Here is a 23453-nt window from a genome sequence, read left to right on the forward strand (position 1 = left end):
TGATGGACGAGTGCATGGAGGGGTGGCACTGTTGGTTGATCAGCATGTTCCCACCCTGTCTTTGCCACTCGACACACCCTTGGAGGCCATAGCCATCCATGTTTCCTTGGGTCATACCATCACTGTTTGTTCTTTCTACCTGTTACCTGGAGAAACATATGATCAATCAGACCTTGATGCTCTCATTGAACAGTTACTGTCTCCCTTTTACATCCTGGAAGACTTTAATGGACACCATCCCCTCTGGGGAAGTGCTGATATTGATAGGAGGGGTCACTCTATGGAGCATATGCTCTCTGATCACAACCTTTCTCTTTTCAATACTGGTTCTTCTACTTATTTCCATGTGCCTAGTCAGTCCTTTACTGCTACTGATCTCTCTATTTGCTCCACTTCATTATTTTCCCATTTTTCATGAAGAGTTGACAATAATCCACAAGGCAGTAATCATTTTCCTATAATCTTGAGAGAGACTGGCTGTGGTTGATGCCACCCAACCCATGTGCCCCAGTGGAAGCTGGATCAGGCAAACTGGCCCTCTTTCACTGCTCTTGCAGAACTTGATCCTGCCATTGTCTGCCTTCAATAGACAAGTGTGTGGTAGCAGTAACTGACTGTATTATACAAGCAGTTGCTCATTGTATTTCTAAAACCTCGACACCTTTTTCACTATATCCTCGTCCATGGTTGAATCCTGCCTGCCACATAGCATGGAAGGCTCAAAAATGAGCCTGGGATACTTTCCATAGATATCTCACACTCTCAAACCGCATTGCTTTCCAGCAGACCCATTCACTTGCTCGATGGGTAAGACGTCAAAGCCAGAAGGAATCTTGGATTAAGTTGACAACCAGCATATCTTCTATCAGCAGTTCCAAAGTCATTTGGGACAAAATTCGAAAGGTCAGTGGGCAATGTCACTCTGTCCCCCTCTCGATCTTGCTCACTGATGGCCAGGAAGTAACTGAAAGTCTAGGTGAAAGCTTTTGCCAGGTATCTTGCACTTCTGCCTCTTCTTCCACTCTCTTAGCCATCAACTCTTTCCTTTCGAGCTGATTGTCTCTATGGCTATAATCGTCCCTTTACACTGGTGGAACTCAAACTGGCCCTTCATCGGTTGGATCTGATGATATACACTATGAGATGCTGCACCATCTATCTCCTGCTTCTCTTGCTATCCTTCTGGTTGTTTTTAACTGGATCTGGCAGGAGAATGTCCTGATGTCTGGCACCAGGCTTTTGTCTTGCTCCAAGGCTGGAAGGATCCCAAGATTCCTTCAAACTACCATCCAATTGCTTTGACAAGCTCTCTCTGTAAGACCTTAGAGAGAATGGTTAATGCTCATCTTGTTAGGTTCCTTGAATCAAACAACCTCATCTCGCCCACCCAGTGTGGGTTCTGATGACAATGCTCCACCATGAACCACCTGATTCTACATGAAACATCAATCAGAGAAGCCTTTCTCAAATGACAACATCTTGTATCAATATTCTTTGACATTGAGAAGGCTTATGATACAACTTGGAGGAATGGCATCTTGCGAGACCTCCACATATATGGGTTACATGGACATTTGCCCATTTTTATTAAAACTTTTTTAGTGAACAGGAGATTCAAAGTTCATGTGGGTTCAACACTTTCCCATTCTTTTCTTCAGGAACTTAGAGTTCTACAGGACTGTGTTCTGAGTGTCACACTTTTCAGTATATAAATTAAATCCATCACTGAACAACTCCCTCTCACTGTTGCAAACGGGCTCTATGTCTGACGACTTTCACGTCTCATGTCAGTCATCGAACATGAGGTATACTGTATAATAGGAATGGAAGGATGGTTCGAAGATGTTCAGCAAATAGCAGACAGTATTTCCTATCAGAAGTATCTACTTTTCTCAGATGACTTAAAAATACGTCACAGTTGGGGACTGTAAGAAGCCATGGTGAGATAGGTTGACCAGTGGATACAGCAATGTTATCCAAGGACAGACCCAATTCATCTAACTGTACCTGGATACGAAGGCCAAAAGGAGCATTGGAGACCATCTGGTCTGAAAAAGCATGGCCCTTAGAGGAACGAAAACACAACCCCAGGTGACTGTGTGGGTTCTGCCATTGTTTGTTGTGGTTCAATGGTTGTGTGTTGAATCCCCTCTACAGCTTCTGTGTTCACTGCTGAACTGTAAGCCATTTCTCTTGCCCTGGATCACACAGAAGCTAAGCAGTACTCGAACTGTACGATTTATACTGACTCGCTTAGTTCTCTACTGGACCTGGAATCGCTTCACGTTGGTTAACTCCCTGTTCTCACTGATATTCAAAACCGACTGGCCCATTTCTCTTTAACATCTACTTCCATCCAGTTTCTCTGGATACCGGGCCATGTTGATATTCGCAGGAACGAGCTCACCGATACTGCAGCTTAGTCTATCTGCTCTGGTTCTATCACTGCTGTGCCTGTCCCATACAAAGACTACGGTCCTATATTCAAGGCTCAGCTCCATGCCAGCTGGCAGTCGACTTGGAGTGAGCAACGTGAAAACAAGGTTTCCAAATAAAACCCCATATTGGACTTTGGCCATCTTGTTATAGTAAGAATCAGAAAGAAGTTGTTCTAACTAGACTACACATTGGTCACAGTTTTGTAACTCATTTTCTTTTATCTGGAACTGATGCACCAGTGTGTAGTTTGTGTAACACTCAGATCACAATAAGCCACATTTTACTTTCTTGTCATCATTATGATTCACAACAACGGCACCATTTTCACCATATTCTGTCCCAAGGTTTGTTTATAACATTAGACAGTGTCATTGGTGATGGTGACACTGACCACCTTGGTAAAGTTTTTAGTTTTTTAAAATCCATTAATCTTTTTAATGCCATTTAAGTTTTTAATTTATACTATACACCTTTTAAATGTGTCTCCATTTTAAAAATCACAGTTCATCTAGTTCAATTTGAAATCAGAAACTCACCGTAACATTACGTAACTCAAAACCAGAACTGGAAAGGCCAACTTCAGGTGTCTGATAGTGGTTTTTATACTTACCTGTAGGTCTTCCTGGTGAGTTATGATTATTAAAAACATGCTGCAGAAAGTCTTTTACAACTTGAATTACTGTAGTTTTTCTCTTGACATTGTAAAATAGATGTGAACATTGGTTTTATGCTATTTATTTATTTTTTAACTTTGTTTTGTTTTACCTTAATTTCCTTTTATGAATTTTACTGAATTTACTTTTACCTTTTTACCAAACATTTGGTGCAGATAGCCTGGCTGCTTTGTACCATAAAACACTAAATCAACCAACCAACCAATCTTCGATAGTCATAGGCTAAGAGAAAAAACATGGAACACGAGGTAAGTGGTTCAAATGAAAGTAAAGTGAGGAAACGGAGAACCATATTAATATTCCAGTCCAAAAACATAGGTCCATGTGAAAGGACATCTAATCCAGAGATAATATGTTAACATAGTAAGGACAGGTGAAGCAAAAACTCGACAGTATCATGAATAATTAAAGGTATGAGATAAGTCAACCTGATAACACTATGTATCAAAATATTAAATTTTCTTGTTCCTGTCTCTTGTTCAAACTTTGCTTTTGTGATCTGAAAGCGTATAACGAAAATATGATGGGAGACTATATTTGGGGTTGATATGTGAAAGTGATTTACATTAGAGTCACAAATCTCGAAAACTTCTAAACATATTTGTATTATTTTAATATAAATACATGTAAATCTTGATTCATATGTTGTTTTATTCAGACCTTATGTAAATGAAAATGTGCAAATTTGCCTGTTTTTACATAGAAAATAAGTTATGTTCTAAATTTCATTTTCCAGGTCACAAAAGCAAAGTTTGAAGGGAATAATGGCCATTTTCTGTACTTTTACAACATAAGCAATTAAGAAATAACACATACTATCAAAGAACAAAATTTGTGTTACATAGTGTAATCTGAATAAAGAAACTAAAGATCCCCCTTCCCAATAAAAAAGCCATGGAGAATCTCCACTACTTGAGCCATAGTAGTTGGTCAGGAGGGAATTTTCAAGTCACAGATCAACTGTGGAACACTTTCCATTTGTGCTGATACACCTCCATGGAATAATGTATGAAATTAGCTAAAAGGAAAGCTACTCAACAGGAGAAACCTGATCTCCTTGCCAAGGACTGTTTGAAAGCCAGGTGTGAAGAAGGGTGTAAATAGCTAGTTTTAGAGCTGGTGACCAAGGCTAACAAAGAAAGGTACTGGAAAGCAAAGTTGCAGGTGTTGTAATAATGGAAACTGCAACTGAGCTGGCCAATAAGGAGTGATCAGAAGGAGTCAACATGGAGAGCTAGTGTTGAGAGAAATCACCTAACAAAGTAATCAGATAGGATGATAAACATAAAAGAAATTTACGGAACCAATCCTGGTAATTTCTTAATATGTCAAGTTTTTGTTTTGATTTGTTAACTTCAAAACACAAGAACCGATATACAAATCAAAACAGAAATCCAGAGAAAATTCACTCACACTGGACTCTACATTCCCTGGGACTCAGCACATGAAACAAAACAAAACAAAAACTCAACATCAGTGATGTCGAGAAAACCCACTTGTAGAGAAATATATATGTAAAAATGGCTCGTTTCGGTAGAAAAATGGAAACCAGATTCAAAGAACAAAAAAGGCACCTTCACACATTTTCGAACACTGCAAGTCAAATAAACACAACTCACACTGGACTCTACATTCCCTGGGACTCAGCACATGAAACAAAACAAAAACTCAACATCAGTGATGTCGAGAAAACCCACTTGTAGAGAAATATATATGTAAAAATGGCTCATTTCGGTAGAAAAATGGAAACCAGATTCAAAGAACAAAAAAGGCACCTTCACACATTTTCGAACACTGCAAGTCAAATAAACACAACGTAACCATAGAAAACACTCAAATACTAAAAAAGAAACAAACACAAACAAATGCAAAATTAAAGAAGCCTTACTTATACAACAACTTAAACCAAAAATAAACCAATACAAAGGAACACCTTTACACCTATATTAAAAATAATAAAATAAATAATATAAAATTATATATTCAAACATCTAACACCACCCTCTACATTCCAACACTCAGTTACACAACCCCTTTCAAACATGTGGTCAGCTTCCGGTCAGTTACCTCTTTCTTTCTTTGTGAACCTGACGATGACCGAAGAAGGTCGAAACGTTGTTGGCTCCTCTACGTAAAATATTTTCTCAACCCAAACGAGCTGTTTTTACATGTATAAAAAACTCAACATATTAAGAAACCAAATAAATACAGCTTCAAAACTATGCTCACCAGATAAAATTAACAATGAAATCAACAAAATAGAACAACACTTCATCATGATCAACAAATTTCCTCCAAAAACTGTTGAAAAAATTATAAATACACACTTAGATCAACAACAAACAAACAATAATAAACCCTTAGATACAACAAACTACAAAACCTTACGCTGCTGCAAACCATATATGTTCCTAACATCAGCAAAAAAATAACCAATATTTGGAAAAAACAGAAAACACAACATTCCAGTTAACACCAAATTTATTCAAAATCCAGGTACAAAACTAAAGACCATACTATATAAAAACTACACTGACAAACACAACAACAACATTATTTATAAAATACAATGCAACAATTGCCACAACTTCTATACTGGAAAAACAAGCAGAAAATGGAAACTAGATTGAAAAAACAAACAAAAAGCACCCTCAATCGTTTTTGAACACTGCATATCAAATAAACACAACATAACCATAGAAAACACCCAGATTCTAAGTAGGGAGACAAATATAAATAAATGCAAAATCAAAGAAGCCCTACTAATACAACAACTAAAACCAAAATTAAACCAATATAAAGGAACACCTCTATACCTATACTAATTGATAACCTAACATCTAACTGCAACACCCCTTACAATCCCACACCCATTTACACTCTCATCCCTAAGACTTGTGCCCAGCAACAGTCAGTTACAAACTCTCTCTTTGTTAACCTGAAGATGTCCTAGAAAGGTTGAAATGTTGTTCACTGCTTTATTAGTAAATGTGTTACTACCCACACCAGCCATTCTCTGATACATTCCTGGTGATTGATCCATGCACCCCAGCCCTGAAGAGATGCATCGATGAAAAAATGTAAATCTGGTTGACAAGGAGGAAGTAGGATGCCCACTTACATATAGGCCATGTACAGCCACTGATGCAGATCATCCACTAGGGTAGCAGCCACTAGAAGGAGCTAATGAGTATGGCTAGCCAACTCCAGTTTTAAATGAGCCAGAAGAAGCCAGTTGTCAATATAATAGTGAAATTGCAACCCCAGAGCATGATGATGGCAAGAAGAAGCTCAGACCATTAAACAGAAAACATAAAGGGCAGAAGCAAATATGAAGATTTGGCATGAAATTAATAAACCACCCCATGATGAGTGAACTAATGATACAGACAAGACTGTGGTAATATAGGGATGTGAAGATTAGCACTGTATACATCCATAAGACTAGAGAGGAAGCCTCCCATGGGGTGAGAAATTACTCTTTGGTAAAAGAGAGCAATTGAATAAAGCAACTGAGGTAGGATAAATTGATACAGTCCTCCAAGTCCCCATTTGTTTTCTGAACAACAAAGAGTCTGTAATAAAAACCTAATGAAACAGGTAGAACAAGTTCAATGGCCTGCAGTAATAGTAGTTACAGCAGCACCACTAACAGATGTTGGCTAGTCAAGAGATCCCAAGGTAGAGGTAAGGAAACAAGTACAGGAGACATGGGAGGTGTTAAAAAAAATACAAGATTACGAATCCTTCCAGTAATACTTGAAGAATGAAATAACCCTTGAAGACAGAACACCAGTGATGAAAATCAGCAAACCAAGCTCCCACCAGACCAAAATGCAACAGCTAGTCTACACTACTGTTGACAACATGACATGCATCATTGAAGAAAATAACGAGAAAAGGCACCCTGACAAGAAGGACCTAGTAAGGGTTAGAAAGTGGGAGGTAATAGGTGTCATACTGAGCTCTGGCTGAGACACACAGGCAACAAGTGTAGACTGCTGTCGTACTGATGCAACACAATTCCACAGATTCAGGGATCATGTCAAAGATGCATTGCCACAAAAATGGAGCCATATGTAAGTCCCAAAGATAAGATTTTGGTAAATGGAAGCAAGTTAAGGCCACATCATGATCTAGAAGGTCCCAACAACAGAGAAACCACATATGTGAAGCTAAAGCCAAAGACAACAAATGAGCCAACGTGAAAGAAAGGAGGAAAGGATGTCCCCAGAAAACCCCTAACGATTTCAGTAGAAAGCCTTAGAGAAAAAAAAACAGATGTTAGAGAGATACCTCAAAAGAATTGTGAAGGTAAGACAAAAGTAAGAACACTTGGCATGGGTCAAGCTTACAGGAGATTCAGAGACTGCACCTCAAACACACAAAATGAAGCCTGATAATTGCTTGACAAGGAAAGGACAGTCTGTGTGATGATATGCAAGAGCAAACTGATCCAAACCCCATGGAGTGTAAGGCATACTAACCTTGTCATTTAATTGTGCATCTAATCGGTCAGCATGGACACAAGTTTCCAGGAAGTGATGGAAAAACCAAGTACAGATGGAAAGATTTGTCATGTAGTAAGAAAGGATGAGGTTCATTGGAAATAAATGTGGATAAATCCTTCAACAGGTCACCTGCCTGAGGCTTGAAACACAGTGCTTGTCACAAATGTGACCCCTAAAACAGTATCATGAAATTCAGAATTTATAATGAGGAAGAGTCAATCAATAACAAAAAGTATAAATAACAATGCAAAACTGTAATAAAATGGAACTGAAGTGAAGAAACAGTCTTATTAGAAACCAGCAGTGAAATACATGAAGACCACTTTGTGAGTGTACTAAAAACAAATGGAAAACTTTAAACAAACAAAAAGGAGCATGTCTGAGCAAAAGTGCTGCTGAACAAGACAATTCTGTGAAGGTATATAGAGGAAGTCTTGGGAATATGTCACACTCCTATTGGTGGATGTGATGCATGATGATTTACATGAGAGATATGCTGGAATTATTTGATTCAATAGAAGGAGAAGGAGGTTTGTGGTACGAGTAAATAAAAGTTGAATATAGATGGCATTACTTCTTGATGACGAGTAACCCACTTGAAATAAAAAAGTATCTCGGAACGGCTGGTGTGGGTATTACTACTTTTATTGATAAGCTGAGAACAACATTTTGACCTTCCAAGGTCATCTTCAGATTGGCAGTACTATACAAGAATAGCTAATCTAACGAGCACAGGAATATACCATATTGGATTTACAATATCTTGAATTCATGTGGTTCATTTAAGTTCTAAAAACTTTCTTTTCTATAAAGGAAATTCACCCAAAGAAAGGGTTAACTACTTACAGTTGGATCTGATTCCAGGTTGCCAGCTTTTTGTAGTTTTAGCCAACGCTGTTCAAACTGTTTAATTTGTTCTGTTGCCCCATTCTCATTGCCAAGGTTATACAAGAATATACCATAGTTTAGTGAAATAAGTGGGTCACTTCTGTAAAAAGTAGCAAAGTGAAATTTTACTTTTAGGAAAAAAAAATATTTTTTAAAAATTCATATAAAGACTTGGTATTTCAGTCAGAAAAATCATAAGTATTTCTAACTGTATTTACATAACATAAAAACTCACTGCACAAGGTTAGAAACACATTGCATTAATATTACAAATATGTTTATATTTCCAAAAAGTACTTTCACTATAATATGAAATAAATACCAGTAAATTTTATTGTATTTTATAACTGACATAACAAAAAGTATGAAGAAGAAAGAATGAGTTTTTTAAACTGTCTGAACTAATACAGATAATTATAAAGACATTTTGTTAGACAAAAAAAATAATTCAAAAAAATAAAGTACATCCATTTTAAATTTAAGACCTAAATCAACTGTGGATTCAATTAAGAAAAACATATTTCTAATGTGAATGTTATCCAATTCTGTACTTATAACAGTGGATCACTAGATGCCAGAAATTATTTTCATTTTCTTTACAAATGAATACATTTTTAGAGCTGTTCTAAAATTTTCTTAACATGTTTTAGTTATATCAGATATCATTATAAACAATGGCAAAAACGTTTGTTTTGAAGAGAAAATTGTTAATAAATAAAATAAGAAAAATAATGAAATAAATTAAAATTTTGTTATTTTTATTAAAGTGTAAGTGGGCAGAAAGATATAGGTAAATCATTAAAGATAATGAATATTTACAATTCACCAAAAAAAAATAATCTGTCTATGAACAGACAAATTCTTATAACAAATGTTAGACTTTAATAATTTTTTTACTTGACCAACACATACACCTACTTATCTAACTGTATGGCTTGATCAAAAGCTTGACGAGCATTGTCTGGGTCTTTTAAATTCTTTAGTGCCACTGAAAATTAAAACATTATAATAATAATTATAAAATAATTCATAATGAAGAGACTAAAAGGTTTGCATATTCTAAATATTTTACAAAATAGAGAGTTTTATCTTGATCAATTCATATTCCAAATACTCTTTACAAATAAATTAATATAAAAAACATAAGTTTGGTTTAGTTTTAGTTTTGTGCAAAGCTACACAATAGCCATCCCTAATCTGCAGTGAAAGGCAACTAGTCATCACTGCCCACACTTAACTCTTGAGCTATTCTTTTACCATGAAATAGTGGAATTGATCATCACATTATAACATCCTACAGCTGAAAGGGCATGTTTGATATGATGGGGATTTGAATCCATGACCTACACATTGCAAGTCAAGAACCCTAACCACTAAGCCATGCTAGTTCCAAGTATAACATAACAAAAGTTTGTTTTACAATTTTCATGCAAAACTACATAAGAGCTATCTGTGCTTAGCCATCCCTAATTTTGCAATGAGAAGGAAAGAAGAAAATCAACTATTCAACAGAACCCACTATTTACTCTTAGGCTTCTTGTCTGAATGAACAATGAGATTTAAGCATCACTCTTATAGTACACATGACCCTAAGCTGTCAAAATTTTTTTTACAGCAAAGGGAAATGAGTCATACAAGTTCAGAGTACAATTTTAACACTTAACAACAAAGCCACTCCATGCCCCAAAACACAAGAAACTGTAAGCTATAAAGTTATTAAACTACTAAGGCATAAAAACACGATAAACTTCATCATAGGTTCAACTAATATGAAAATATATTTTAAAAACCAAGATGCAAACCAAGATAATTCAGTTATCTAACAGAATTCTAAACTTCCTAATATTCATGTACTCTATTACAAAAATAAATGTAATTTACAGTGTATTTATTATACTTCATAAGCATTAAACCATTATCACAACATAATGTTCCAGTTCCAACAAAATAACAGAAAAGCTGTGTTCTTACATGCCAGTAGCATAAAGAGAGTTCCTGACTGTGGGTTAATATTAATGGCAGCACTCAAAAAGTGGAAGGCTGAAGCATACTGTTGCATGGTAAGATGAACTAATCCCAGGTTTTGAAGGATTCGCCAGTCAAATGGTGCTAAGTAGTTTGCCCTCTTCAGACAGCTGATAGCCTGCAAATATTATAAACTGCATTACAGTTGTATACTTTCTTATATGCATATAGGTGTGTGTGTGTACCAGGTTATGAAAAATCAGTGCAATATATATGTAAAACAAGTCAATTGCCAGGAATCATCTCATAAAACTGTAACACACACACACATATAGCACATCTTATATGATTCTGTCCATCAGAAATCACTAGGTTGATATGTGCATGATTAGTCATGTTTAGTTACGATATTACAAGGATGTATATATTAATCCAAAGTTTTACTGAGGATAAAACTTTGTACTAATACATATATTTGTGCATTTTAACACCTATTCAAGTTTGTTTTGTTTTTTTTAATTCTAGCTCAGAAGACAACTACTGAAAATATTATAAGTAAACATTTTTCACAAAAGTGAGATAATGATTTCATATAAATTCTATAACAAATTTGACTTAAATTTTAAATCATATTAATATTATCAAAGTACAAGAACTAAGTCTGGTTATGTGAGTTTTATCCTGATATCACCAGTACTTAATTGTAAACAGAAAATTTATATACAATTTCTAACATAAAAACTTACAGCTACATATTTCTTTTTTCCAAAAAAACACATTCCTATATTGTTCCACAAAGATGGACTCTTGGGTGTAACAGATGCAGCAACACGATACTTAGACAAAGCTACGTCATAATCACCATGTGTCTGCATGATACTTCCAGCTGCTAAGATTGCTGGCACACAGTACGAATCAAATGCTAACGCAGTTCCCAACTTTTCAAAAGCCTTCTGATGCATTCCACACTGAAAAATCAACAAAGTACAAATATATTTAGTTACATGCATCTGGTGCCAAGCTCACTTACTTAACAACTAGAATAAAATACTTCTTAGGCCTACTACACCAAATAACTGTATTAAGTTTGGAAAAATGTGAAAAGTCTAAGAATAATTTTAATGTATTCAATTCTGATGAACCATTATCAATAAAAGGCTTTATTCCTTAGGCTGCTGTTGGTTTCAAGTCTTTTTCAGTATACAAAGTTAAAACTGAATTCCACAACAAATACTGAAACACATCAATCTTTTATGCTATTTAAACAGCTTATAATTAATCTTATAGTTCATGAAGAATAATTTTAAAATTAGCTTTACAATATTTGAAGGGACTTCTAGTTTTGTAACTAAAAACATGATTCATACTGAATTTCTCAGATCAATTTAAAAGGTTTCTAAGCATTCTCAGAATATCTTTCAAGCACTTTTTTGGAAGCTGAAAAAACCTACATCCAAATCAATCTGATTCCACGAAATTTTTATAAAATCTACATTTGTTCAACGTATGAATGGAGACTAAAATATAAAGAAAGACTTTACTTATTATGCTCAACTCCACAACATGTATTAAAGTCAGATACATCAATATATTCTGCTATTATAATATTTTCAAGTACTTATGCAGAAAAGGCTTTTTTTCAAGCATTTCCAAGCACTTTGAGAGCCAATAAAAACCTTTTTCAAGTTGTACTGCTCTCAATAGACAGAAATATTTGCTCACCACAACCCCTACTGAAACTAGCACAGTCTGTAATCATTTTACTCACTTTGAAAATGGTCATATTTAACCAAACAAATCACCCTGAAACTGGAGAGGAGGAGCAAGAAATTTAAGAGGGCTCCCACAAAAAGTACAAAATTAAAGGGACCCCTGATGTAGAGTGGCTAAGATGTGACAGACTGTAAATTTGTGGTCAACCTCAACCAACATCTTGCAGCACCTGGAACTGTACATCAGGTCTGCAGTAGTAAGAGGATCCTCTATCTTTCACCTCAAAAATGAGTACCACAGGGAAGAAGAGCTCCTGTATCAAGAATCTGTCTCCACATGTGTGCACCTATAACACAACAAACACCAGATCCACTAGGAACTGACGATAGTCAGATGGTAAAAATGAGGAGAGAGCAAAGGTGGGTGTTTATCCTTAGTTAAACCCAACAGTAATAAAAAATTTTCATCTGGTCTGTGGAAAAAAGAGGGTACCCAGCCTTACACACGTGAGAAGTCATGTGTCTTATCCAGCTACAATCAACACCAGATCCCTTAGAAATTAGCTTCCTGCAGAAAGAGGGACCACATTTTGGGGTTGCATCTCCAGTCAAAAATCAGGAAGTATCGAGAAGTAATCATCCAGTCCACAGCAGGAGAAGGATACCAATCAAACACACGTGAAGACTTGTGTGGCTTTAGCATCTCTAGCCAACACCTAAACCCCAGGAACTGACATCTGAAGGATAGCAGGAAGGAAGGTGTCTCAGCAGGAGGGGAAAACTGCAGTGTATATGTATATATATATATATGGGTTGCTACAACTGGTAGCATTCAGTTCATGGTAAGAAGAGCATAAAACCATTGACACTTGCAGAATAACATCATTTTACTCTCAAACCATGTGGTATTGTGCACACACAAGAGGACAAATCTCCATGGTCCAATGCCCCATTGGCTAGGAACTGGTATGTGACACGATTTTTCATACTCCACTAGGAGAATGAGGAAAAAAACTACATTGGAGAGTCTGGAGAACTGCAGCATTAAAGCCAGTGTAACAGATGACAACAATACACCTATTTTGAAAATCAAATCAATGACACTGATGGAGTGCACCATCCAAAAGCTGGCAGGGTATGGAATTGTAAATAGCTCTGTGGTAGGAAGAACCTCATGTGCCATCAATCATTATAGATTGGCAGTAATCTCTGTCTGATTTACTAATGTTAATCCATGCATGCACAATCCAAGACAAACATATTTATGAAGCAAATTGTTATGAGGTATACCTACAGTAGTCCTTCAGAACACCCTACCTCAACAATGGGCATGAGATGACTTCGATAAGTGTTATAAAATTGTAATTTGAAGGAACAGAGGATATACTGACAGAGTTAATCAACCAACACTTAATGACCTCTGGAACTGTATATGAAGCTCATGATAGGAAGAATCTCAATATCAGACACATAGCATGTTCACATGTTGTACGATGTGAATTTAAGACTAAGTATACCTTGTCAGGCAATGGTTGCAACAGAGTGGTATCCAAAGGTACAATACTGGTTCTTGAAAGAAAAAAATGGAGTATTTACCACCACAAACAAACAGTTACATCATTAATGATGTCAACCAAAGGAAGGTAAAAATATGAAGAGACATGGTAAAGTGATGGACTGGTGTGAAGAAAACATGAAAAAGGCAACAAACAATAAACAGGAGAAAATGAATAAAACACCAGGCAACTTCAAGCCAGAAGGGTAATAAAGAAAATGTCATGGAAGAGGTAAGGATTTCACTGGGAAAAAATAAATGGATTTGGGAACCACAAAAGAGAGCAGCATGTGCCATATACCCTCAGAGAGATCAGACTTAAATAATGACACATAACTAAGAGCCATATTCAGGCAGGGGGGGAAAATGCTGTCCTTTTTCAAAGCTAAAAATCACAGAAACCTTGTTTAGACAATCATCAGTATGTTTTTATTGTAGCACGGAAGTGGTCAACTCCCAAAGCACCAGAATCATCACTTCATGGGCCAAGGAACACAGTTTCAACTCGTTAGACATGGACGGTAATTCTGCCTCCACTGTAAGAACAGTCATAGTTGTGACCACATGAAACTATGACTGCACAACTCCAAAAATTGAAAGAGAAAGGAAGATTAAACAAAATAAATCATCGCTCTCCAAGAAACAGAATGAAAACATAAATTAAATGACGTAGAAATTCACAAAAGTAAAAATATGAAGTTAGGTTAATTAAACCATGAGCAAAAAACATCTGATCAGTAGGACTGAAAATCAAGAAGTGATTTACACGTGCATTATTAGAGAGGGTACTAGTTATGTCATGAGAAATGTCACACTCCTATTGGTGGAGGATTGTTGCATAATCACTTGCATGACAGTATGCAGCAATAAGTGAGAGAAGCAAAAGGCAGTAGAAGTTAAAGATTTTTTGTTAGAAGAGGTAAGATATCATATCAGAAACTGAAGTCAGAGGCATCCTTTTCACTCCAAGTAAGATGGCTTTTTAAGTTTTCCAATGTTTTCATTTTGATTTTTTATTATACAAATGTTACAATACCAAATGGAAAGTCTAAACTGACAGAGCAAGATACCCCTAGAGTTATTAAAGAGGAAGAGAACCCCATAGACCTTTTAAAAGCTTTTGGTTTCAATTCATTCACTGTTTAGTTTGTTGTTTTTTCTAATCTTTCAGATAAATGAAAAACCTACAATGTTTGTAATGTTAGCTTTTATTCTCTAACTCAGTGCCTCTCAACAGTTTCCAATATCATCCACTCTTAGAAATTTTTCACAAGTTTTTCAATTATGACTTAAGTACACATTACACCACAACTACAATGAATACAACATGAAATAAATAAAAAACAATGAATTAATGAAATACAGTACAAGAACTAATAACTAATGACTTTTTGCTCATAAATTTGTGGTTTAATTGATAACACTCATTCACCTGATTCTGATCTTATTAACTCCTGGACAAACCATTCACACTGTTAAAAAACACTGCTCTAATCTTTTATAATTTTCATGTTTCTCTGAACAAAGTTTCAATTAATATGTCCTTTTGTAATGGTAATTTAATGGAAAATACATCTAACAGAACTCTATTCATATCCATCAACAAAAACTTGTGATATTAAAGAGTATGAAATTAACACACAAGGTCAAATCTATAACAAAATAAAGACTCAGAATTAGTCACAATCTGTCTCATTAAGCTGCTCTGTATTGCAACTTGTTTCACATTTATAACTGATTTTGAATATGATTACTGGTGCTTGAAACATCAATAGGTTTAAGTATGACACTTTCTGTGACCCTTTTCAAGATCAAAACTTTTTAACCAGTTATCTAATTAGAATGGCAAGTTAATGAACAAAATATCCTAAAAAAATGAAACATAAATGCACAGTATTTCAATATAAAAGTGGTTAAAATTATATTCCATAAGGAATATAAATTATACAATTTCTTGGAATTGCATGTATGTATTTATGATTGTGCATTTTTCTTAACTTTTCGGGTTTTTAAATACCGGAAAAAAGCCCTAAATAAATCTAATACTTAAAAAATAAAAACTGGTGGTATTATTGAATTTTTATTATATCTGCTTGTCACTAGTTGTACAACTGAGCTTTGTTTCCTATCTCCTTGTATAACTATAGGTGTTATTAGATTTCACACATCACTATTAGCAAGGATGATCAGACAGTCAGCTTTTTTAAATATTTTGTTAATAGAAAGTTCAGCTCCACACTATACGTTACCATCATCAGTAGTCCTTGATTTCAACTACATTTCTACAGTGTACAGAGGGCAATTAAAATGTCTAATTATTTAAAAGCCTAAAGTTCAATAATATAGTATCACATCATCCTGAGCTTCATTAACATTAAAATTATTTTGCAAAGAAATATTACTTAAAAGTTTGATTTTCAGGCAATCTCTTGACCACCATTTTAACAACGGTGATATAGCTATACATGAGCTACAGGAGTGTTATTTATAGACTAGGATATTATAAAGTATTCCATAATAATAAATGGGGAATATTTCATAAATGGAATGGTTGATTATTTATCAATTGTCCACTTTCACTACAAACTGCCATTTTCAAGAATAAATGGAATCATGTCACTGATCAGATGACCAGAAGAGAATAAATGGAATGGTTGATTATTTATCAATTATTCACTTTCACTACAAGTTACCATTTTCAAGAACACTTCCAAGACCTCGGGTATAAAATGTAAAGTTTATAAGGTTTACAAAGTCTTGCTTATAAAAAAAAGACAATTTAATGTACTTTCATGGTTTGCAAGCACCTACATAAACCCACATGAAACATCAGTTCTTTTCCACAAAAAAATTAATGAAACCACATTTTAACAGTGAAAAGCATTAAAATAACATTTTTTTCTTTTAACTCTCTCAATACAAGTTCGGTCTATATGACTGACCACATAGCCTCTTCGTACTCATTTAAAGTCTTCATAAATTTAATACTTATTTCTAACTTTCAATATATTGAGTATATCTTAACAAAATTTGACATCTTTCAGTTAATATTATGTCTTTAACAAATAAAAAATCATATTTTTGGTGATGTATTTTCAATAAAGTAAAATAAAAAATTTTCATGAATATACTGAATACTTGTTTTGAATAATGTGTGCGCAAAGTAATTTTCATTTTAAAATTAAAAATACTTTTCCTCATCTCAAAAATCTCAAACTTCATTTGTGTAATCCACAAGACCTCCTAAATGCATTTAAAATGTATCTCTTCCAGTAAAACTTTATAATTCATCTGTTATTTTCTCTATCCTATCAAAAAAAACGGAATTGATCAATTTGACCAGGCATCATAACCATCAAACAAAATGTAAATAAATTTAAATTAACTTTTTTCTTTTGAGAATTACTTTAAATTGTAACACAAAACTACATTTGTTTATCCTAAGTAGCTCTAAGTTTCTACAGTATATATCTATTTATATTAAATTTTATTACTTTATTGCTCTTTGAACCATGTTGTAAATCACTCAGCCCACATACAGCTCACATTACGCTATTGAATTACTTTACCAATGAGTTGCTACAGCTAATACAAGTAGCTTGGGTGCATGTCTCATGAAACATTTTTATTATTTATTTTACTTAATCTAATCAACTAACCTAAAAGATCTCTATTTTTACATTTAAGTTACTCTTATAATTATACATAAAGAACAAAATGAAAAACAAGAAATAAAATATTTATCCAGTCTTCTTTGTTCTTGCTCTTGACTGTTAACCCTAATTTTTATTCTACTTTTATTTCACTTAATTTTTATTTAATTAAGTAATGTACCAAACAATATAGATTAATAACATGCAAAAAAGTAGATAAATTCCCTTACCTATCGTCATTTTTCTGGCTTTCTAACTATGCAACAACAATCATTACAAATTCAGCCAAGCTAGTTGTTAACATTCCAATGGGAACAATGTTGGTACTCTGAGTGAAACTTACATTTAAGAGTTTCTATTTGTTATAGGTAATATATAATTAAACATAAGAGAATTATTAACAAATTTTGAAAGAGAGAGTGTGACTTGTGTGTGTGCAAGATTCTGATTTTCTATTTGATAGCTCTGAAACCAAACAAGGTTAAATACTACATTAAATGTGGTTTGTCTGAGTAATAATAATTTTATAGAGAGTAACTTACATTTAATTTCATACTTTTTTGAGGGGTGGTGGATAAAATAGGGATGAAAACATGCTAAAAAATGTTGTGTGTGTCACACTAAGGAAAAATTCAGAATTTAAATATTGCCTCATAGATTTAAGAACTTAATTTTATATACTATTAAATATGGATTATTAGTAAAAATTGTATGCTATATTAATTTATATAACATAAATAGAAAATAGTTTAATAAAATTTTGAATGTAAGATTACAACTTTGAGTCATGCATAGTAAAAAGTACCTGTGGCTATAGGGTTAGTATTCTGCATAAACTAGTTCTTATCACAAAATACACATTAAAAAAAAAAAAACTATGATCCTTTTCAAGGAAGAAGAACCAACAGTTTAAAAAAGCTTATCTGTTTACCTGCATATACAGAAGTCCAAGTTTTGTATTAAGTGTTGGGTTTTCTGGAGACAACCTGGAATTAAGAGAAATTAATTTTTATTGTGTTTTAGAAGATAAATTCTTTTCTCTGTTTTATATGAATAAAAACTTCCATCTCACTAGGCTAAAAGGAAAGGAAAACTTTATGAAAACCAACTGTTTGCAGGAAAAATGATGTAATAAACAAAATAAAAATAATTATAAAAATGATAAAAAACTGATACATATGTTCTTGTCTCAAAACTGGACCTAGCAACACTTTTAAAGCACCATTTCACTTAACATATTAAACACTTACATCAACTTTGTTGTTAAGTTCAAAGACAAACAATGGTCTATCCGTGTGTATCTCCCACAGGTATCAAAACTTGGTTTTTGACACTATAAGGCTTTAGAACATACTTTGAGCCACTGGGAAACTATAATCTTAGTGCTTTCAATCACTAATGTACCAATCAATCAAACTTAGTACATTTTAAGAAGCAGATCCTACAACTGAAAACCTGAATATCAATATGGAAACAAGAAATAAAAAATAAAAGAATAGATAGCTGACAAAACCAGAATAAGTACATTTTTCTCTTTATAGTGAGAAAGCTAAAAATGTAATTTAAATAACTTTCAAATTATTCTATCTTATATTGAAATCATATCAAGGCACATAGTAGCATGTAATGCTACCAAACAGCTGCAGGACACTGTGTGTTATTAACAGGAGCAATAGTTTAGTGATTTTCATCTTTCTGTATCTCAATATGAAGTAATCCAAACTGTCACAAATCTTCAAAGAACATGCCCTTCTGGACTCTTATTTCACATACCAAACTTCAAAGCAATCCACAAATAAATAAACAAGAAATAAATTAATCAATTTTTATTGAATTTCTTCCTCTTTGTTTTCACTTGATATAAAAAGTACAGAAACTTTGATAGAAACACATCCTTAATTTTTATGAATTTTTTCAAATCAGGTACACTTATATATTTTTATAACCTACAATCAGCTGTCAAATTTGGTCTAAGTCGCACGTGCAAAGTTATACACCAAAACGAATTTAATTTTAACCAAATTTCTATACACACCTACACAAAAAATGAGGTAAACTATTGGTATAAAATATTCAATACAGTGTCATCTAAAAGTAAAAATGTCTCTTTCTAGTTTTTCCTCATTCAGGTGAAAGACAGCTGATTTAGAGCAGCAAAACTATCGGGTCAAAGCACATGCAGACATATAAGTATTGATTAGACCAATTAATCTAGATTATCAGTTTCTAGCTCAAGTTTGCAAATGATTTATATGGGTTGATGGCTATTATTCATTATCAATTTTTAAGCCATATATTTTATGCAGTTCTCCTAATTAAAGAGCATTTAGCATCATGTGATATTAGATTAAGCAATCAGAATAAATAATGATGCTTTATATGGCTGTATCACATGCATTCAGGTGACAATGAGGAACTGTTAATCTAGCCTAGTTAGGACAACTTCTTCCTTCTGATCCTTATGGAAACAAGATGACTAAAGTCCAATAGAAGGTTCAATCAGGAAAAGCTTGTTATCATGTTGCTCCCTCCAAGTTGACTACCAATGTACTGCATTGTACTGAATGTACTGCAGAGCATCCACATGATCCAGGGAGAGAGAAATGGTGTACAATTTGGCAACCATCACATCACAACAAACCATGGCAGAGACAACTGATTTTGAACCATCTTAATAAATGGGAATGGAAGGATGGTTTGAAAGATGTTTGGCAAAGAGAAGATGGTACTTCCAATTGGAAGTACCCATCTTTTCAGATGACTCAAAGAAATGTCATGCTTGGGGATGTTAATAAGCCATGGTGGGATGGACTAGAGAAGGAGATGAAACCTTCCATAGGAAATGGACCCAGGCAGCCACTGAAAGGAGTAGCAGGAACAGAGATGGAAGTAGACATAAACTTGTCAGCTATTTTAACCATGGAGGGCAAAAGACTCTTCAGATGTTTTGCAAATGACTCTACTGAAGGCACAGAGAGGTCTGTCTGCAAATCCCACTGTGGCAGTGAAAAAGAGTGTATCAGCATAAGTCCAAGATGGAGTCGGGGCTAATAACTTTGGAGCTTCTGGGTAGGAGATATTGTTTACAGTCTTCAAATATTGCACATTTTTCTTTTCCACCGACTCAGGGCAAGAACTAGAGTAAAAGAGTTGAAAACCACTACAATTAACACAAAGTGGTTTCAGTTTGCACTCACAGGCATTGTGGTCTTTACCTCCACAACAAGCACATGTTAAAAAACCATGACATAATGTCCTCGAGTGACAAAACCACAGACACTGGAAACATCTGAGAAGGTTGGGAATGTATGGTCATACCTTACAGTTCAGATAACCTGCCTTAGTTGTGTCAGGAGGACATGGTGATGTAAACATCAATATCAAAACATTAGTAAGCATTATAATTCTGTCATTATGAGTGGAGATTCAGTGCAACACAGAAACACCTTGGCTGGAAAAAACCCAGTGGGGATCTGACTCTAGAATGTTCTTCAATTCCCTCTCAACAATAACTGCTGTTTAGGAAATCAGGGGTAGCATAGGGAGTAACCTCAATAGGTATATTCTCAATGCTCTTCAAACTCAGGAGGAGTTTGGTGTGTTCTGGTTGTAGATGTTTCCACCAAGATGTCTCATGAGCATAGCTTCCTTACAGCAAATCCCTCTAATCCCTTTTGAATGAAAAAGGGAGGCATCTGCACTAAATATTTCTCACACAAAGAATGCAGAATATAAATGTTGAGTCTGAGTTTGTTAGCAACTGTATAATTGAGCCATCCACACATGGTCATTTTTCAATAATGCTTTTCTTTTCTGTTTTATTGTTTTGTTCATGAATGGAGTATCCATAATAAAATAAGAAAATTTCAGTGCCCACTCTCCCCACCAATTATGAAGACCTATGAGGGGACACTACAATGCCAAACAAGGACACTGCAGAAAAGTCAGGGTTTCATGAGTACTATATCCAAACACAAGCATCACACACAATGTCCACAACACCTGTTAAGAATGTCCAACACTGGTACTCATTTGCAGGAATTCAAGACAAAAGTGCTGTGTGAGGGTTGGACCCCTCAACCACCAGGATACTCTTCTCCCCACATACAGGAATCCATCTTAAGGAGTTCACCTCAAGGCTTGTTGAACAGAAGTATACACTGTACAAACTGCTCCACGTAACTGGCACATATGCAAATACACAAACAGCCACACAATCAAAAAACAAAATTCAAACGATAAAAGGAAGAGACGTCACATCAAACTTAAACTCCATGAAAGACTTGTACTCCACTGTACAATGTCAGCCTCGTGCAGTGTAAACTCCCTGACATGTAGTGCGAGAATGAGAATCACTGCCCCAGTCAACATTATCCTCCAGGTAAGTCTCACAGAAGCCAGAGTGCAACATCACTACTATACTTATATAGCAGCTTTGCCTTCTGGAAGACCAAATGACACCTTCACTAGCAGAACACCACCACCCTACTTCCAAATAACTGGAGGCAATCATATTCAGAACTCCTCCATGGTCCACCATCCAAACAAGTTGGAATTGGAAAGTGGCAAGAACTTTTATATTCCACTAGAAAAACAAGGGGAAGAAAATGCAGTGGAGATTAAAGAGAAATGTCAAAACTAGAGACAGTACAAGAGGTTATCACAAAAAAAAAACTATTTTGAAAAACACACTATCTTTGATTTATTCAACTGAAAGGATAGTACAGATTATCCCCTTTTGCTGTACCCATGTAATTCCTTGGATTAGTACGGTCCAGAATGACATAGTTATGATGCAACTATATCATAAGGAAATACCACTAATCTTGTGGAACACCCCATCTGAACAGTGTATATGTCATTTGCCATGGTTATACAGCTTGACCATACAGTGCAAATTTAAGAGGTGGTAATCATAACTGGACAGGCAATGGTTGCAAAAGAGTGGATCTTAATTTTAAATGTGAGATTCCACTGGAGGGAAAAATATTTCAAGAAAAAATATAACTTACCAGTCAATGATGCACCAAAGTTTGAAGAATGGCAACAGACTGAAAGCTGTACCCTGAGAAGGAAGAAGCAATTATCCAATGAATATAGTAGAAGATGAACATATGAGAAGTAGATCATGTGTCTCGCTGATAATGGAGATGAAATGTCAAGAAAGAATTAAGTTGCCTGATCTGATGTAATGGCACCTGCAACAAAATTCAGGAAGAAAGAGGCAAGGAGGAAGAGACAAATTGTATTAGTTGATGAGCCCTGCCTGGAATAGTAGAAAGAGAAAGCTCCCATACAGATGAATAGTGCCAAGGAATGAAAATACTGGGAATAGAAACCACCAAAGGAGACTGTATGAGAAGTGTAACAATGAAGGGATAAATGTGGAAAATAGATGGAAATGAAATTGGAAGGAAGGCAGAATGTCCTTCATAAACTGCCAAACTTATGGATAGGAAAATTTGATCTGGATAAATCAGAATATATGTGGAATTGAAACAAAAAGTATTTGAAATGTCAATGACAAATATACTAGACCAACAATACTCACAGACTAAAATGAGTAGAAATAAGTCTCAACAGATATATGAAACATCAAACAAGAGGAAAAAGTAAAATGAAGAGAGTGGAAGGCAGTGAAGAACAATATTGATATTCCAATCAGGAAGAACCTCATGACAAGAAGGTCGATGAAACTGGAAGAAAAGCAAAAAGTACTGGTTGATCCTGTCCTAACTGAAAACATCCACTTCAATAAACCTAACAATGAGGAAACATGAACCAAAAAAAGAGGTAGTTTGGTGTTTGAGTAAAGTGGTAAACACATCCAACAGAAGAGTACACCACTGATTGCATAGCTGCTTGAAAACATGAAGGTTGAGAAGCCACTCCATGTAATAAAACTGGTCAGGTCTTGAAAAATGATTTCCCAAAGGTGGAAAGCACTTGAAACATGACATGTAAGGGAACTTATCCACAATGTGTGAACCCAATAAAGAAATTCTAAAGTTCGACCATATAGTAAACACGAATAAGTGCCACCTTAGTGACTGATA

At 34.8% G+C, this 23453-nt stretch overlaps 1 protein-coding gene across 6 annotated transcripts in view; it reads right to left on the reverse strand.

Moving 5' to 3' along the window:
- BBS4 (Bardet-Biedl syndrome 4) overlaps positions 1-23453 on the reverse strand; it is a 53831-nt gene that overhangs the window by 6625 nt on the left and 23753 nt on the right. For all 6 annotated transcript variants that reach the window (XM_076509733.1, XM_076511988.1, XM_076511155.1 and 3 more), the window contains 5 exons: positions 18329-18383; positions 11224-11445; positions 10484-10655; positions 9431-9500; positions 8471-8612 (listed from right to left, as the gene is read on the reverse strand). In XM_076509733.1, the coding sequence (XP_076365848.1) occupies positions 8471-8612; positions 9431-9500; positions 10484-10655; positions 11224-11445; positions 18329-18383 (661 nt within the window). The remainder of the gene's footprint in view (positions 1-8470; positions 8613-9430; positions 9501-10483; positions 10656-11223; positions 11446-18328; positions 18384-23453) is intronic.

Source organism: Tachypleus tridentatus, chromosome 1 (genome assembly GCF_004210375.1).
Source record: "Tachypleus tridentatus isolate NWPU-2018 chromosome 1, ASM421037v1, whole genome shotgun sequence".
Lineage (NCBI taxonomy): Eukaryota > Metazoa > Arthropoda > Merostomata > Xiphosura > Limulidae > Tachypleus > Tachypleus tridentatus.